The sequence below is a fragment of the Sander vitreus genome, chromosome 7 (assembly GCF_031162955.1).
Source record: "Sander vitreus isolate 19-12246 chromosome 7, sanVit1, whole genome shotgun sequence".
Classification (NCBI taxonomy): domain Eukaryota; kingdom Metazoa; phylum Chordata; class Actinopteri; order Perciformes; family Percidae; genus Sander; species Sander vitreus.
Window position 1 is genome coordinate 20803665 of NC_135861.1, and position 18479 is coordinate 20822143.

Consider the following 18479-nt stretch of genomic DNA (forward strand, 5'->3'; position numbering starts at 1 on the left):
CGGTAGAAAGTACTGCTATTTTCCATTACAGTCAGTCAGTCTCCCGGCTGCAAAGGACAGTACAAAGACACCGAGAGCACAGACGCGGAAGACCCGGAAATGCTGACCAATCAGAGCAGACTGGGCTTTTTTTGGGAGGGGGCTTAAAGAGACAGGTGCTACAACAGTGTCTCAGACATAGGGTGAATATAGGTGCAGCAGCCATGGGCAGTATGAAAATAAAAGGGTTTTCTTGAACATTAAAGCATGTAAACATTTTCTTGTAAAAACCCAAAATACAACACATCTGCTATGACAGCTTAATAAATGTCTACTGCCTGCGAGCATCATTCACACTTATTATTATATTAAAGAAGCACACATAAAGCTAATTTTGCGGCTTTATTTATAGTAAAAATACTTTAGATACATACAAGCTGTACATAAACTGTCTCAAGAAACTCAACATCAAAGTCTTCTTATAGGAAAGAAAACAGGTAAAATGAACAGATACAAGGCAAAAAATGAGAAAAAAAAAATCCATGTTTGCACTGCTTTCAAAAAGTGTGCAAGTGAAAGGCATTTGTTTTCACAATGTCGAGTTTGAAGCCCCCTGTCACTCCACTCAGAGAAAACTCTAAATTTGCTGACCACCATCTTTTATTTCCAATGTTTCAATGTAAGCTCTTTCAATATTTAACAAGATCGATTTTATTCCAAGGGATGAGGTTTACTATAGTATCCGTCCTGAACCAAAGTCACTGTGATAAATCCTCAGTTTTCTAACATAAGATTATTTTTACTGTATGATTGGATGTATGCTGTTATCAACAGCACAAAGTCCTGTAATCTTTTTAGGAAACATCCACTAAAGCCAAATCCTTGCATGGCTCAATAAAGGTTTGTAAAATGTCACAATTGTAGAAAGCTGTAGAAGCCTCTATATGGCTGCCATGTGCTGACAGTGAGCAGGTGTGTCAATAGTGTTGTTACAGTGTCCACACTAGTTATGGTTTCTTCAGCAAGACATGAGAGCCAAGCTGATTTAATCTCTCTACTTACGTAATGAAATCAGAAGCAGACGTTCATGGATGGCACTGCTGTGTGTGGCATTTTGGCCATTGGTTTATGGTGAAAGTGAAACCTGAAGGCGGGTTTGATGCTTAATGAACCATCAGCAACATGTTTGTGCATTACATCAGCTGCCTAATTCAATGCTTTATTACTTTCTGGTGATTATTCCAGGCGGTCTGGCAAAATACAAGCTTGGGAAAGCATTGTATACTTTGCCACCCAAATGCAGACCCACAAGGCTGCAATGTAAGCCTTTTCCCCTACAAACACTAATCTGATACCAAACAGAGGCGTACAAAGTGAGTGGATCAATATCAAATGAAGATGCTCACTTAAAAGCCATAAATGTGATAAAATATAAAACTTGTCTTCACTGCGTCTACACACTGGCAATTTCTCTCATCATCAAGCCCACCATTTCTTTTATAAAACTATCGTATACAATCATTTTTGCCCACCAGTCAATTTGTGTGCATTGGTTTTTCACCTCCTTTATGAGATTGTTCTTCCTTGGTCTTGTCACTCAGAGTGCAGACACCTACTGTTTCAAACTGGCAGTGCTCCAAAGTTATCTCCCACCTTGTCTGCTGATATTATCCTCTTTTCTTGCCTCCTCTTCTGCAGTTCCAATGTCTATGAGGCAGAAGTCTTGACATGTTGTTCCACGGTCCCAGACGCCAGTGGCTCCTCACTCATTCAGGGATAAGATGATGTCATCCTCCAGGTCAGAGTTGTCGGAGCTGTCTGTTTGTGGTGTAGATAAACACAGATTTAGAAAATGTGGGGATAAATGTGAACGAGCACTACGTCCATTTTTTTCTCTCAAGTTCATGCTTTCTCTGTCGTTCTCTATAATAAACCAAGACAGCATTTCCACGAGGAAAGAACATTTCCTCACAGTGACCAGACAAGCATGAAAACACAGAAACTGGACTAAACATTAGCATTGTTGTTTCACTTAGTGGAGACTGCAGATCAGGGCCCCATTCTTCAAATGTTGCTTACCTTATCCAGGTTATAACATGTTCATTTCAGGCTAAAGGATCCTGTTAATTCTCATCCAGTATAACATATTCAATATCAGTGCAGTGTTATTTTGAAATATAGTAAAGGCAACATGAAAGTTGAAACCATGATCAACATAATTGGCTGAGAGAGGTTGGTGTGTTGTGAAGCCTCCCAGCATGCACTTGGGCAACAGATCCATGGACATGAGTCTCATTTTATGTGTGTTCCTGCATTGTTGTTTCTGGAATTATTTTGCTCTAAACTGTGCTCTTCAAAAAAGTTTGTAGTTTTCACACTTATAGCCAGGATTCAGTAGTGTTTGGTATCCAAATAATTTACCTTTAGCATATAAACCTATTCCAGTTTAAATTGTTTGTTGTTTTAATACATATGAATGGGGTCTGTACATATGATGCAATTACATAAATTGCACTGTTGATGGTTAGGGCAGATGACAAAACCTCATCATATTGTTAATTATTCACAGTTAAACATCATGGTTTCTGGTTCTGTCTTTTAAAGTCAGAAAGTTTTAATTGAATTGATTTATTCCCTTTTTTTGGGCATCTCTCTCTCTCTCTCTCTCTCTCTCTCTCCATTTGTCTCTTAATTGTGAAAATTAAAAAAGTAAAAATTAAATAGTGATAATTTCCCAATTTCCCCTTTGGGGATTAAAAAAGGTTTAGCTAGGTCTTCATCTTAAACCCATCATCCCTCTAAGGAAGGAGTCATTTTTGTCTGACTTTTGTATGGGGTTTAAGCCTGCACTTTTGTAGATTTGGGCTTAAGGACTTGTTGCTCTGACAACATCCGCAGACAAACCTTAAGCCAGCTTTGAGGAGCTGAAAAATCCTCACTTGTGTAAAATCATCTACAGTGAAATCAAGCTAACATGGTTATTCAGGTACGATGAACACAACTTAAGACAACTCAAAACAAAAGTAAAATAAACAATGCAGAAATGAATAACGGAAGGCAAAAAAATATGTATTTGGGACATTTTAAAGGCTTAAACATTGCAAGACTCTATAAGAACCTGTAGACGCCGCACACAAAGTTCACTTGAAGCGCTACATACCATTGTCGCCATCCAGATCGACGTCGTCATTATCAGAGTCATCCTCATCATTGTCATCCTCGTCATCGTCGTCCCCAACGTCAACATCCTCTTCGAGAATGCGTGCCACCTCTTCATCAGAGGGAGAGAATTCATCATTTCCATCATCCTCCTCTTCGTCGTCCTCATCCTCTCCACCGTTCTCATTCTCTAGCTCAGCGATAAGGGGATCTGTATCGACGTCGTCGTCTGAATCTTCATCATCGTCATCATCTTCCTCCTGATCGTCATCCTCCTGGTGCACAGATGACAAAACTAGAATTACCACCTTGCGGTTGTATGCCTCCGCCAACCAGTCAAGTTGCAGTTTACATCCATATCTGTCCTGATTTACATAATATGTGTAGTGAAGAATTTGAAGCAATATCAAAAGGTATTAAGTGAATTTTTTGGCCAAACATGGAGGCTTCACAAACATCTTCAAAACAGCAGTACACAAGATCTATACAATCACCACAGTTTCAAGGTGGGCACCCATGAGTAGTGTCACCAATTCAGTATCCAACCAAATGTCTCGGCTTCTATTCCTGAGTTAAGGCGTTAAAAAAAGTGTTTTTGCAACATTATGATATCACAGTGAAATTAACCTTTGGGATATTAAATGTTGTCACTTCATCATTTTATCCTATTAGACATGGGTGTGAAATTGTCATAATTAGCATAGACATTTTTGAGCTATGGCCAAAACTGCATTCTTTGACCACCAAAATCAATAATGAGTTCATTTGTGGACATTTATGCCAAATTTGAAGACATTGCCTAAGGCGTTACTGAGATATCACGTTCATGAGAATGGGACAGACGTAAGGTCACAGTGGCCTTGATCTTTAATCTCTAAAATCTAATCAGTTGATCCTTGAGTTCAAATGGATGTTTTTGCCAAATTTGAAGATATTCCCTCCAAGGGGTCTTGAGATATCACATTCACAAGAATGAGACTGACAACCCAAAAACATAGTGCCTCCGGGCCACGGCTGTCGCCTGCGTGGAGGCATAAAAAAGGTCAATTACAATTCATTTTTGTAGCTGCCTAAAGGAACCAAAGAGGTACAGCAGTATCCGAATAAAAGAACAAAGTTAGAACCTGATCATCCTCATCCTCCTCCTCTTCCTCTGCAAGTCTCTGCCGGCCAACTTCATATAGTCTGCACACTGTGTCAGTGTTTACAGAGTCTTGGTTCTACGGGACAGGCAGGAAGTAAATTAAATTATTTTATATATTTACAAAGACAAATTAATTATCCCAAATTTCTAAAGCCGCATTATGACAAGAATTTACCTCAATCACAGCTAGGTAGCAGTCTTTGGTATCAGTGCAAAGGTCAAATATATTCCTCTTGACATCAATAGTGGCTGGGAAGAGAACAGAGTCAGAATTCAATTTCTGAAACTATTACACTAAAATAACATGATTACCAACTACTACAGTGAACAATATATACTCACACGTGGGACAAAAATAGGATCTCCATAAAACTCCCTTAATTATAATGAAATACTTAGAGAAAAGATCAATTAAATTGAGGTGAGGGCAGGACACCTTACCGATTGGTTTGTAGTCCGTGGCATTAAAGGTCCTGAACGATGAACCAAATGGACTTTTCATCTGCATCTCCATCATGTCGTCTTCATCGTCAGCCTGCAACATTGCTGCAAAACCAAAGGGCCACAGTATGAGATAGAGTAAATAAAAACTGAACAGTGAGCTGGTTAGCTGTGGTTCGGGCTCTCGAGAGGTCCAAGTGGTCGTTGTATGAGCAGAGCCATTACGGCACGCCAATGGCTCTTACTGTGAGGTGCCGTGAACCAGCTGGTTCTCTCTGTTGCCAGTCCTTCTGCCCATATGGCTCGGAGTGACGGTGGTATCAAGCACACGCACACCTCTACAGGCTCTGTTCACACCGCTCTACAAACACACACATGCTCACTTTGCTTCATAATTACCAGCCTTTCACTCAAACACACTTTTCACACACTTGCACTGACTGTGGAGCCAGTTGCAGGCTTGATGCCAAATGCTCTACCTGATCACCTATCATGCAGTGGCTTCTGTATTTACCTCCATAGATGACAGTGCCGTTGTTGTTGAAGACTATTCTGCACTGGTCCAGAGCGGGAACGGTGTGGAGGAGGTGGAAGGTACGCAGATCCCACTAAAACTTCAACTAAGGATCATGACATTATTTTTCATTTGTATCAACTAAATCTGCTAGAAATTTAATTACACAGCGATTACAACCATCCCCTGGGTTATGAAATCAATTTTCAGTGCAATAAATATTTAATGTTAAGCAGTGAAAGAAAAGCTCAACAGCCATGCCATCATTTAAGTGACTACAAATTTAAACACTTCAAACTATCCAGGTCAACCACAATAATTCCATCACTTAACTTTAATTAATTTAATTAATTTTTTTGCAATTAATTAAAAAAGACCATATACAAGTCTCACGAATGCTGCAACATATTTTCACCATATGGTGATGTCGCGCACCCATCAAAATAACTATAGAGCCATTTTCTTTTCTTCAAAACCATTACTTTAAAAGGTCCCATATTATAAAAACTGATATTTCTGTCTTTTTTTATAGAGCATGTCGAGGTGCTTTAAAAATACTGTGAAAATATTAAAACGCTCAATCCACAGACAGATGCAACGAGCTGTTAGGACTTGTCACAACTTGTGATGTCACAACTATACTTGTGCTGCTACAGTGCCGTTACAGTCATTCCCCGGCATCAGACGGTACAGAGACGCCGAAAACGCAGATGCAAAAGACCTGGAAACGCTGACCAATCAGGAAAGACGGGGCTTTTTTGGAAGGGAAGCTTAAAGAGACAGGCGCTAAAACGGAGCGTTTCAATTTTGGTATATTCAGACAAACAGTATGAGAAAAATAATGTTTTTTTTTTGTTTGTTTTTTGTTTTTCACATTAAAGCATGTAAACATGTTCTAGTACAAACCGAAAATACAAGGAACGAATGAACCTGAAAATGAGCATATGGGAGCTTTAAAACAAACTGTATATAAAACATATAAAAAAAAAAAATTTCTTACAGAATCTCTTATCCACCTATTTTAGAAAAATGCACACTTTTTTTTAAGCCATGCTATTGCCGTGGCTCTAATGGATGCATGTCAATCCAATACTTTGGTCCAGACTGATTTATCTCAAAAGCTACTGCGTAGACATTTTGTACTGATATTCATGGTTCCCAGTGTATGAATCCCACAGATTTTGGTGATCCTTCTCTTCCTCTAGCGCCACCATGTTTCACATTGGCGGTTTTTAGTGAAATGTCTTGACAACTATTGGATGGATTACCATGAAATTTGTTACAGACATTAATATCCCCTTCAAGATGGATTGTAATTACTTTGGTGATCCCTTAACTTTACATCTAGTGCCATCATCAGGCATTACTGATTTATGACAAAACACCTGCAAAACTAATAACATTCCCATCAGCCTCAGCTGTGCTCTGTATTTTTTTTGCTAATTAGCAAATGTTAGCATGCTAATTAAACTTACCTGGTCAACATTATACCTGCTTAACATCATCATGTTAGCATTGGCATTGTGAGGATGTTAGCATGCTAATATTAGCATTTAGCTCAAAGTGCACCGTTGCCTCACAGATCCACTAGCATGGCTGTATACTCTTGTTTGGGGAGATTAGGGATGAGTCAGGTTTGACTTTACTTTTCCCAGTGAATAGGTGTCTTGCCATCAACAAAAATAATAACTCCAAAACAGTTGGGCTATCTCCTACTGTACTGTACTCTCTGTATCTTATTTAAATCTCAAGGATACAATTTCTGTGTTTACAATGACCTCCAGGCCGTTGGGATGGAACACACCGCTGATGTTCATATTGAACTTGTCAAACTTGTGGATGGCTTGAGCCGTGCGCACATCCCACAGCACGCCGTCATTCAGCACCAGGTCATCTGTTGGGTTGAAGGTGGCACAGTTCCTCTTGTAGTTATTAGCCAGGTCTGGGTTGTTTAGAGTCAGAGTTACCTGACCTGTCTGGATGTCATAAATCTAGCAAAAGAGAAAGCCTGAATGTTAGCCTTCACCATTGATGGGTAATGTTTTTCTGTATTTATCATTTCATATCATCATGTTTAAATAATGCTGACATACGTACCCTTGCTATATGTTCCTTAGTCCCAATGACACGATCTTGTGAAAGCTTACTGAATTCCACATAATGGTCACCCAGAAAAGAATGCCTGACAACAGGAGCAACATTTCAACATTTAATCAAAAACATGGAGCCAATGTGAGTATAAAAGCCAAGTAGTTTAAAACTTATAATTGCTTAAAGACATTGTAGAAAAAAATCCAAAGTCCCAGTATTGCCTTGGCTAAACTGTACGGATTAATGATGCCAAGTGCTTGTGTTCCATGAACTGAAGACTGCAGCACTCAGGCTGTTAGCGTGCATAATTAAACAGTATGTCATCTCCTTTGGTCAGTTCCCTCTTTTGACAACATTAAGCTGCTGTAACATAGGGCAGAAGGGGACCACATAGATGGAGGTAGTGGGCTCACAGACAGGCTTAATTTAGTTGTTGATCTATAGTCTATGATAAGATAGTGTTCATGTTGTACATTGCATTGCAAATGTTTCAATTTCTAAGATTTTGAATGTAGCTGGTAAAAAAATATGGGTTTAGTCTTTTATGCAAACATCACTTACTTCATGATGAAGACTGACTTCATGCCCCACAGTGCAGACAGAGGGTAACTCCAAGAGGCTGACGTTAAGAGCAAAGAGCCATCCTGAAAACGCAAAATGTGATGATTAAATATCTCCTCCATATGTGTTTTACGACATATAAACATACTCTGCTTGGAATGATAATGTGTGTCTGATATGGTTTCATCACATCTACTCCTTCTTGCTCATTGAAAACCAGAAAGTTTAACTGCTGGACATCAAAGTAAACTCAAAATTTGCAAACCACATTTACAAGTAGAGGGGGCTTTAAATATCTTACACATAAGAAAATAAGTAAGAATACATTCTGTAACAGCAGCAAGGCATAGCGCACAATTGTTGATATTCTAGTAGCTTTCTCTACGAACCCGTGAGGGCTCCAGGTGAGTGATGGCTGAACTGTGACAGCTGTAGCTGGCTTCCTCCTGGCCTGTAAACACATTGTAGAGTTTGAGCTGCCCTGTGCACGTCCCGAGCATCAGGAACCGCTCGCGAGCTGAGAAGGCACAACACATGAACCCACTCTCATCCTCGTCTGCCTCTCTGAATACGGAGATGGGACGGAACCTGGGAAATGGAAAATAAAGAATGTGGAGAAATAGTTGTTGACGGTCAAGTAGTCCCACGTTGTGTTCCAAGGAAGGAAACATGAGTCTAGCAAAGCCACCTACCTGCTGAAGATGAGATGTCTGTCAAAGCAGCCTCCATCCACTCCTCCATATTTAGGATATATAACCCTCCGTGTGTGTCGGGATGTGAAGTTGATGGGTGCTTGGCGTCTCTGTTTGGGCTCAGGGCATTGATGGGGGGTGAAGAGAGAGAAAGGCGGGCATGTTGCCACAGGGTTCTTACAGCGTGCATGCTGTTCCCTCAGGTACTCTGTGATGATGCTGTCTAATGCAGGGGGGGAGGGAAGGTGCCTGTCAAACTGCTTCTTCATGGCTGGACTCTGGCTAAAGGCCCCATGGTCAGACTTCTGCCTCAGCACCCGAGGTTTCTTGCAACTCACCGTACCACACGCCGCTAGCCGTTCACGAGAGAAAATGATTCGTCCAATTAGTGGTGAGCCATTGCTACAGATTGGGACAGACGTTGAGGGGAAAGCAGTAGAAGACACAGTGGGTTGTGATGTAGAGGGACGTGTTTGTAAATTGCTAGATCCTGGGGTGGATGAATGAGAGGGATGGTTTCCGAGTCTTGACCCAACACCGTTGGCCATCCGTGGGGTGCGGGGTAGAGTAGCAACAGGGGAGGCAGGTGGGGGAGGAGCGACAGGAGGGAAAGCAGAAGTTGAATGTGTAGAATGAGACAGACATGCCATCGGGAGATCTGCCTCCTTGGTGAGTGTGATGGCGGTGTCATGAAGGCCTTTGGCCACAAGGTGGTTCCTGATAAGCAGCAGTAGCTCTTTCTCAGGAAAGGAGATCCTGGACTGAGCTACCACACTGGCCCTTTGTAGCCACGCCAAAGACACGTCCGTACCGATCATCAACGGTTTCCCAGAGATCCTTTCTATCAGCTCAGCTGCAAACTTACAGAACTTGACATGTTCGCTGCGTTTGTCCTGAAGCACAGGCTCCTTCATGAGCTGCTGGATGTGTCCGCTGCTGAACAAAGGCAGCTTGCTGATAATCTGTCTGACGGAGCTGGAGCGAGACAGACCCACCAGAGCCTTACAGGCTAGAGCTCGGATCTGATCTGCATCTGTAATGGGCATCTTTACCGTCAGCAGGGACAACAGCACCTACACGACAGACGCAGGATGTAAGTGAAAAACAATGTCTGACAGAAAAGAGGGCATATTTTTCAAGTTTTTTTTTTTTTTTTTTTTTTAGAAGGGCTCCCAACTGAGTGAACTGACCTAGTAGTGTCTAAGTAGCAGCCATGACAAGAGGTGGAAACATTCTAAGAAAAAACTGCTTCCCCACAATTCTTTGCTCAGGCAGCACACAACTTAATAACGACATCCCTGACCAAGTGGTATCTATCTGTCAAATAAACTTTAATACAAAATTGGATTTAATGCCAAAATGTGTGTCAAAGCTAAAATTGTTATGCAGGGTAAGTTGATTTCTATTGATGCCACAGCAAAAAAAAAAAAAATCTTGCTGCCTGTAAATTAGCATGTCATAATGCCTGGCCAGTTTTCCTTCTGCAATGTCCCAACTGCATGGCAGCTCCACTGTCTGTGTGTGTGTGTGTGTGTGTGTGTGTGTGTGTGTGTGTGTGTGTGTGTGTGAGTTTAAAAAGTGTGCACGGTTCCCAAGATGAAGGCAATATATAAATACAGTCCATTTAGCTGTCATGATGCACACACTGCCACAACTTTAAACACTGTCTTACAGAATAACTAAAAAGACTTTGAGATCACCTTTTCTCAATGTTTTACCTCTTAACGCTCACTGTCTGTCACTGGCGTCGCTGTAACCTCCACTCATAAACGTTTTTATAACTTTAAAGCATTAAATCTTCAAAATATACAGCCATGCGACACACCAATTGAAAGCTTAGACTCTCAGAATTGCATTAAGCCCACACACAAAGCATAAGATGATTTATAGCAGTTACACAACTGCTACAAAGTTATAGAAAATAAAACAATACAGCGTAAACAGCGCAGCTCGTGTCTGGTGCATTCATACCTTTTTCCTTGTCCCTTTAGCCACTGTGGGGATTTTTTGCCCAAAACTTTTTTTTCTTAAATCCCAGGACTCCAAGGAAATGGAATATCCAGGCCATTATATCCAAAATGAGCTGTTCGCCTCACAATCTTGATGTTTCTGGCCGAATCACAACGGAAAATCGCTAAACTGTTTTTCATTTCCATATTTGTATTGCTTCCTCGCGTCTCTCCTGAGCGTCCTACCAACTTGATGTGGGTGTCAATGTATTCTCTGACTTCTAAGGTTTCCATAGAGACCTGGTATAAGCCAATTGGTGCAGGTTTGCTTGTGATACACCAATGGAAAGCTGAGGACTCCTGACGCGATGTGAGCCCACGTGCAGACGATCGACATTTGCTCGGACCAGTTAGATTTAAATGCTATAAGGCCAGTTTACATTTTTAGCCAATGAGCAGACAAGTCGATAGATACCAAATATGCCATTGGAATTTTAACCATGTAATGGCTGGAGCTGTGTCAAAGCAAAAACAGGGCCTCCTATAAGCACATGACACCCTGTGCAATGTATAATTACTTATTTCTATATATTTATGTATATAGTTATTTCAAGTATGTGTATGATTGACGTGAGTGCGTTTGTGTATTTGAGAATTGTTTTATTTTGTACTTTACTGGCTTTTTTCTTTTCACTTTTCAAATGGAAATCAGAAAAACGCACAGACATACATGTAGAAAAAAATTCATATAAAATCCTTTTTTGAGTCTTTTGGCTTCTGGATTTTTTCTGTAGTAAGCTGGCTATGACCTTGTGTTGTCTGTATCTCACTAGATGTGTTTACAGCAGTGTATGTTAATAATTTTACAGATGTATGACTTGGACAAAATAAAAACCCTCCATTCTAGCCTCTGTAACTCTGTGTCAGTAAAGCCTAGAATCACCCTGACACTTGTAACACAAACTTGAGTGTTTCCTTTCCAATGATACCAGGCACATCCCTGAGTGTCAAAGTATATGGGAGCTGTACCACTTTTAATTTGGGTATGTCGTTTAGACCAAAAAGCTTGAAAATGCAGCCGTTTGTTAAGAGGTTAAAAAAAAGAAGTAAAGTACAGCCTTAAAAAAGGCCTTGATGGTATAAGTTAACTCTACCTTGATGCCATTGTTGGACTGCACCACATTCCACATCTTAGTGAGCACACTCTCGCTGGCTTTGGTCTGCTGAGGCAGGCGGCGACGGGGGGTGCCTGCGATGAACTTGCCAATGCTGGACATGCGTTTGTCTGGAGCACAGACGCAGTTGATGACGACCTGCAGAGCTGACTTCTGAATCTCGGCATCATTTACAAAGACCTCGCCCTCTGCCACTGCCAGGACTATACTAATTCCTGAGGGGAAAAACAAACAAACAATCAAATAGACAAAACATTTCACAAAAATAATACTTGGAGTTGCGCCATCTCTCAGCAGAGCTCGGCACAGGTTGTATGAAATAAACAAAAATGGAAATACAAAGCTACTGCATATTATTACATTCAGTGGAGAGTGATCATAATTTTAATTTAACTGCACTACATTTCCAAAAAGCAACTACTCAACTTCATGCCAGAGATCTTATAATGAGATGCTGAATCAGCGCACTATGGACAAATGTAAAATTACAGCTGCTAACCAAACATACATGTGTTAGTAACTATTGGCTGTATATAAGGAATTTTACATTTTTGATTTATATAAAATACAAAACGTGCGTAGAATCACACTATGACAACACCTACCAACAGTCGAAACAGTGGATCCTCCCTCATCAAGCACAGCAACAGCCTCAGACGACAACAGCTGGGTCTTTGGGACTACTGTGAGGATGCTCAGGATGTCGAGAGCATAACGCACTGTATCGCTCCTACAAGGAAAGAAATATTCATCGTTTTACAGTACCAGTCAAAAGTTTGGCGACACTTTACCATTCAAGTTAACTGGTACTGTATAATATTATCAAATCATTATATCACCATGTAACAGATCACATGTCACTGAATAAATAGAAGTGAGAAATGCTCTTTTGTAAAAAACAATAAAAATTAAAAAGGAAAAGGCAATAGATGACGCAAGAAGAAATGGAGAATAACTGTCTGGTCCATACCTGCCATAGTAGGTTCTCCAGTCACAGGCAATGGAAATGAGCTGCAGGAGGAGCTGAACACATGACAGCTTGTGAAAGACCTCTGCTGGTTCCCAGTACAGTCTGAGTGGACCATACTCTATCAGAAACTCCATCATTTCCACCACCTGCTCACGGGTATAGCTGACTGCCTGGAGAACGAGAACACAAATAATCAGTACAGGGACACAAACTCCTGCATTTCTTTTACAGCTAAAGCATAAACACAGCAACTAAACATTTGTAGGATACATTTTAAAATGTTTACATTTTCCAGAAATGTCAATCTCACTTATCCTTTGTCCTCTGTGTACCTTATAGTATGGTTGGGAGTGAATGGGGGCACCCCCCTCTGTGCGCTGCAGGGATTGCTTCACTTGCTCTACCTTGATCGCCAGGTGGGCCTCAAAGTACCGGCGCAGGGCCATGCAGGTGTGCTTGGCCGTCTGCCTGCTGGAGAAAATCTCATCATCACTCAGCAGTGCTCCCTGGTCCTCAGGGTTCAGGATCTCCAGTGTGCTAATCTGTAAACAGTCAGTTCATATCAAACATAAGTACACCTACACCATCAGTTGTTATGTTGTGATACTGATTTGACTGCTTGGTTTATCTTTTTCTTGAACAATATGGTATTTTCTGTGAATGATACAGATGGTTACGTTTACATGGTTACTGTGAGGATCACATGCAGCGGACTGCTGGTCTGCCCTACCAGATTGACGAGGCGTCGGAGCCCGTCCTGCCTGTCGAAGAGCTCCAGGACGGCACGGAAAGAGAAGGAGATGGAGAAGAACATGGTGGCGTGGCAGCAGCCGGATGCATGTGAGCATTCCAGCAGCCACAGCGTGTAACCAACCACATCTGACAGGATGGAGTGGGGCAACATGCACACCTTGGGAGGAATTAACACCTATGAATATAAATGTGCACTGCTACTAGAGCTATGCAATACTGATCAAATCTAGTATCAGTTTTCAGCAAATACCTTAATATTAATGTCAAGATGATTTTCTGAATGAATGATATTTTTAATAACCTTAATTGTAAAGCACTTTTCATACAGAGATGTAGCCCAAAGTGACCAAAACCAAAACACATTTGCGCACAAGAAATGTTTGAGGAATTTTGGTGGTTAGAAATTCAAATCCTCTCTAAAAGGTGAGCAATTTAACCAAACAACGTTAAACAAGCAGAACATCAACTTGAATATGAGAGCTAATCTCAGCTTTATCTCCAGAGTCAGGCTGTACCGGACTCTCCCGGTGATTTATGTAAATATTATTTTTTTAACCAGTTTTGTTAATTCGGGTTTAATTTGCTTAAGAATAATAGGCATTTTTGTTTATCAAATTATCAACAAAAAAAAGAGTAAATGCATAGATTTCTGTCAAAAAAGGTAACACAGACTCACAGCCTTTACTGTACGCGGACCGATCATGTCATGTGTAGTCACCCCCCCAAAGGCCCATTCGGAGCCAGGAAAAACCCTGCCTGGTACTTTTGAGATATATCACAATATTACCATTATCTAAATTCCAGACAATATATGTTATCACAATGCAAAATAATGACACATTCCAAAGCTCCAACATTTTTCCTCGTACAGTACTAAAATACAAAACTGCAAGATAAAACTGGCACAATTATGGCAATATTCCAGATTTCATTGTGTATCTATTTGCATGATGTGTGTCTGTTTTGTACCCTTTCCATGGCATCCTGGTTATAGGCAAGGTAGTAGAGGCACAGAGAAACTCCAGTAGCAGCCATAGATGGCCTGGGGATTTCCAGCAACTTCTGAACTCCTCCATGAGCCACAAACTCTGCCGCAAACTTCTTGTGCAGCAGCAGAGAAGCCAGGTACTGCGAGAAGAGAGAAAAGTAGAAAATAAGTCAGAAGAGCTTGACCTTGTGTTTCGCCACCATGGAGGGCAAACTAGGGGAGATAGTGTTTACCTTGAGAGCCTCAAAGGTGAGCTGCACGTCATTGGTCTGCTTTAGATCCATATAATGCATGAGCAGCTCACGAGCTCCCATCTGCATGAACACTGCCAGCAGCTGCAGGAAGGAGGAGGAATGGGCATTGAAAACACATATATCATGTAAACTGGCGTAACTATGGAACCATGTGAATGGATAGTTGCTGGAAACAAAGTGAAACATAAAAAAGCCTGTTAGTCTTTACCAATTTCCTGTATAAATTAAAAAAAATGCACGATGTGACCCTTCAAAATTACTCTCTCATAGTATTAGTACAGAACACAATCATTTCTTGAATCATAATTAAGGAAGACTGACATCCACTGGTAAGTCTGTGACAAGACAAGGAAAATGCATAACTTGCGTAAAGTGATAAACAAAGCCCATCTGCATGCTTCAAAAGAAGCCATTTTACTATACACTGTGCAGGCTGATGGTAATGGACAAACCTCCTGATACTCTCCCAGAGGTGTGAGATACTGCAGGATGAGCCTCTGTTCGATTTCTGGGGTCAGAGGGTACAGATGATAGTTGTTGCCAATCACCCAGGGGCTCATCTCAGACCAGCTGCTGTTGGAAAGCTCACTAAAGTTCCTGTCTGGGTCTGGCAAAGAGAAATTTATCTTTTGTTTTAAGGTCCTGCCGCTCTCCCTCTCTGCCTTCCTTTTTAGGTAACTGCTGCCATCAGACATGCCTTGGTCTGTCAGTGAACCTGGGGCAGACATGGGCTTCATCATGGTTTTAACAGCCGAGTTGGCACGGCTGCTGGTCTTATGAGGGGAGTTGAGACGGAACGAAAGCTCGTTTTCAGGCTCGAGGGTTGAGAAGGGAATTTCACCACCCTCCCCTGGCCCTGTCCCTTCCCTTTCAGCGCCGTTTCTCCCCGGTGTGAAGGGCTTCTCTTCAAAGCCTCCGTCAACAGTCTCCTCATCTAAAGGTAGCAAAGGCTCACTCAAAGTCTTCCTGGGGCTGGGCCGTTTGATTTCCCTTTTATTCTCAGCATCCTTATCCTGAAGCTCACGCAACCGATGCAGCATCAAAGGCACCTGTCAATGTGAGGCATGAAAAACAAGTTGATGGAAAGTTGCTACTTCAAATCACCTCATGAGTGATGATGAGCAAACTGGTCTAAAACTTTGTGGGATAACACAGTTCTATCAGTTGTTGAAATACATCGTCTATCACTATGTACTTTCACATTATTCATTAAAATAAGACATTTGAGACAGCAGAATCCCCTACTGACCAAAACAGAGTTCTCCTCCCTGTAGTTTGCTGCAATGTCCTGGTTCTCCATAGCGCCGGCCAACAAGCCTGTGGCATATATTCTGAGGGGCTGCTCGGCCTCCTGAGCCCACTTAAACAGCCTTTCAACTATGCCCTCCTGAGCAGAACAAACACAGGAGAATGGTCAAATACTGTAGGTATAGAAACAAGAATGAATCTTAATCAGAAAAAATGTTGAGTACTGTATTTTCTTCAACTTGTTCTCATTTTTGATGGCTTCCATCACAATTTCATGTGTAGTTCTAAATAAAAAGTATTGATACTGTAGGTTTTCTGTCTACGTTACCTTTTTCAAATGAACCTTTAAAAGACTTTAAAAAGGTGAGTGGGGTGACAGTTTATCTATGTCCTCACAGAGCAGTAGTCAAAGTGTAACTAACTTGCAAGCTGGACTGTGACTCCACAAACACAATTTACATTTTTAGACAGCAACTGATGTCTCTGGTTATCTACATTTGATGAGATTGTTGTTCAGTACCATTGACTCTGTGATGATTTGGCTTTCAAATATGACTTTTTGACCCTTTACCTTTGCCTTCTGCCCCTATTACATTTTCAACTGCTTTAATACCAAAGGAACCAGTTTGTCTGAGTGGCATCACAGAGATCATCTTCTCAAGTCAAAATGATAATCATTCACTTTTTATGCAGTTTCCTCTTTGTTTTTGTGATGGTCGACTTTTATTATTTATGTTTGCATGCTAAACACGAATGTATACTGTCACCAATAGAAGGCGTGTAAACATGTATTACTAAATGTACCTTTAATCACTAAACAAAGTATGTTGGATATGCATCTGGAAAACTACAAGAACATAACAGGGTAACATGACAGCTAAAATCAACAAAACACATTGTTTGAACAAGTGAACAGAGAAAAAAGACAAATGCTATTATCTTATCATGAACTCAGAAATAACCCACCTTTTCCTGAAAGACCACAGCTGTCTCCAATCCAGGCATTATGTTCTGAAGCAGGCGACAAGCTGCTGCATTGAGGGAAAATTCTCTGCTGGTCATCACATAGCTATTCACCAGCTACAAAGGGAATAAAAAAATAAATCACCTTCTGATTTAGATGCTAAAAATTACCCCTTATTTTGCATCCAAACAATCTATCCATTCTTACGGTGTTCATAAAGTCATCATTCTTGAACAGGATCTTGAGAAGGTGCCCTAACACACATTCTGGATCAGCTCTCCCTAGTGGCCAAGAGGGAAATGTCAAAAATATAAACAATATTCAAATCTCCAGTAATCTTCTATTAATGTGATCTTTTTCATACCAGGGTGTCGGTCATCAAAAGGGTCTGGGTCCGCTTTGTGGTACTCCTCTGTCTCTTTCTCAACAAGCTCTGAAATTCTGAAAGTAACAGCACATCAACACATTCACCATGTTTAAGTCACACCCTCCTAATCACACCTTGTGGAACTAACTAACTTATCATAAAGACTTTCACTAAACTACTTACTTGGTGATGATGTTAACTAGCTCCTGTGTGCTGCCTTGTTGCTCCCTCTCCCACTGTTCCAGTAGAGTAGTCAGCTCTGCCTTGGAGTCCACACTGGCAGATGCCGACGCCATAGCGCAGCCTGTCAGGGTGGCAGGCACTTAATATGTATTCATTTCATTAACAATACACTTTACAATTTAGTCCACTTATCTGCTACTTCAGGGGATAATAAAGTGTGCTGGTGTGTGTCGTAAACTATAATCTTAAAAAGTCAAAAAACACCACCGTCCGAGACCCACATACATGAAAAGCAGTCAGATGATATCTGTCGCTAAAATCAGGAGAACAAAAAAAAGCAGATTTGCTCCATCGCTTCACTAACGTCAAACAGCGGAGTGTGCAGGTGCAGCTGCCCTCCAGGGACAGAAACTGTCAAACACGCAGTTACTTTTCAAGTTAGCATATAGATTCAAATATTTTAGCAGAATGTCTGTTTTAATGCGGAACTAAAATATCAGCACCAACACCTGCACAAACTGCTTGTTCTACATTCACTTATAGCCGATACTCACTGTACCAGGGGGCAGCAAACTCAGACTCTGCCTGTTGCAGTGTTTGGCTAGCTAGACTGTGGCTAAACAAGGAAGCGTATACACTCAGCTCGCTAGCGACACTCTTTAAAATGGCCACTTTTGAATTCAAGTACGATAGTTTGCATTATGCCGGAGCTTTTCAGACATGTACGGTGTATTGTGTGAGATTAAAATCATACTCGAACCAACGGAACCTGCCTGTACATGTAGCCTAGCAGTGCAGTTAGCAGCATCACAGGTAAACCTGGCTAGTTAGCTAGCATGCTTACTTTACCTCGTTGTTCCGCTCAGTTCTTCTTCGTTTTTACCAAATTTACCAGGACTTGTATTCACCGATATCAGTCCAAACTTGATTGCGCCTAGGTGAATATCCACGTATCGATCACCGTTTCACAGCCAATGCTTAATTAGCTTTATTGTAGCTTTGTGTTCACGGTTTATTATCATTATGGCGAACACGTTCCTCACGTCA

General features: G+C 41.1%; 1 protein-coding gene across 3 annotated transcripts; it reads right to left on the reverse strand.

Annotated features, from left to right (window-relative positions):
- Nucleotides 1–368: 368 nt before the first annotated feature.
- dcaf1 (ddb1 and cul4 associated factor 1) lies at nucleotides 369–18473 on the reverse strand. 3 transcript variants are annotated; one of them, XM_078255231.1, is made up of 25 exons: nucleotides 18282–18473; nucleotides 17433–17553; nucleotides 17247–17323; nucleotides 17090–17163; nucleotides 16885–16998; nucleotides 15920–16057; nucleotides 15123–15719; nucleotides 14650–14751; nucleotides 14398–14556; nucleotides 13406–13585; nucleotides 13008–13217; nucleotides 12676–12845; nucleotides 12311–12435; nucleotides 11685–11920; nucleotides 8582–9654; nucleotides 8279–8477; nucleotides 7890–7972; nucleotides 7335–7419; nucleotides 6995–7228; nucleotides 5238–5331; nucleotides 4724–4828; nucleotides 4458–4531; nucleotides 4263–4358; nucleotides 3140–3413; nucleotides 369–1797 (listed from the first exon to the last, which is right to left on the reverse strand). In XM_078255231.1, exons 2-25 carry the CDS (start codon nucleotides 17543–17545, stop codon nucleotides 1742–1744), a joined length of 4668 nt encoding a protein of 1555 aa, XP_078111357.1. In that variant the 5' UTR covers nucleotides 17546–17553; nucleotides 18282–18473; the 3' UTR covers nucleotides 369–1741. The 3 variants fall into 3 exon arrangements, with proteins under 3 accessions (XP_078111357.1, XP_078111359.1, XP_078111358.1); XM_078255233.1 differs by lacking the exon at nucleotides 18282–18473 and adding an exon at nucleotides 17987–18256; XM_078255232.1 differs by lacking the exon at nucleotides 18282–18473 and adding an exon at nucleotides 17718–17976.
- Between the last annotated feature and the right edge of the window lie 6 nt (nucleotides 18474–18479).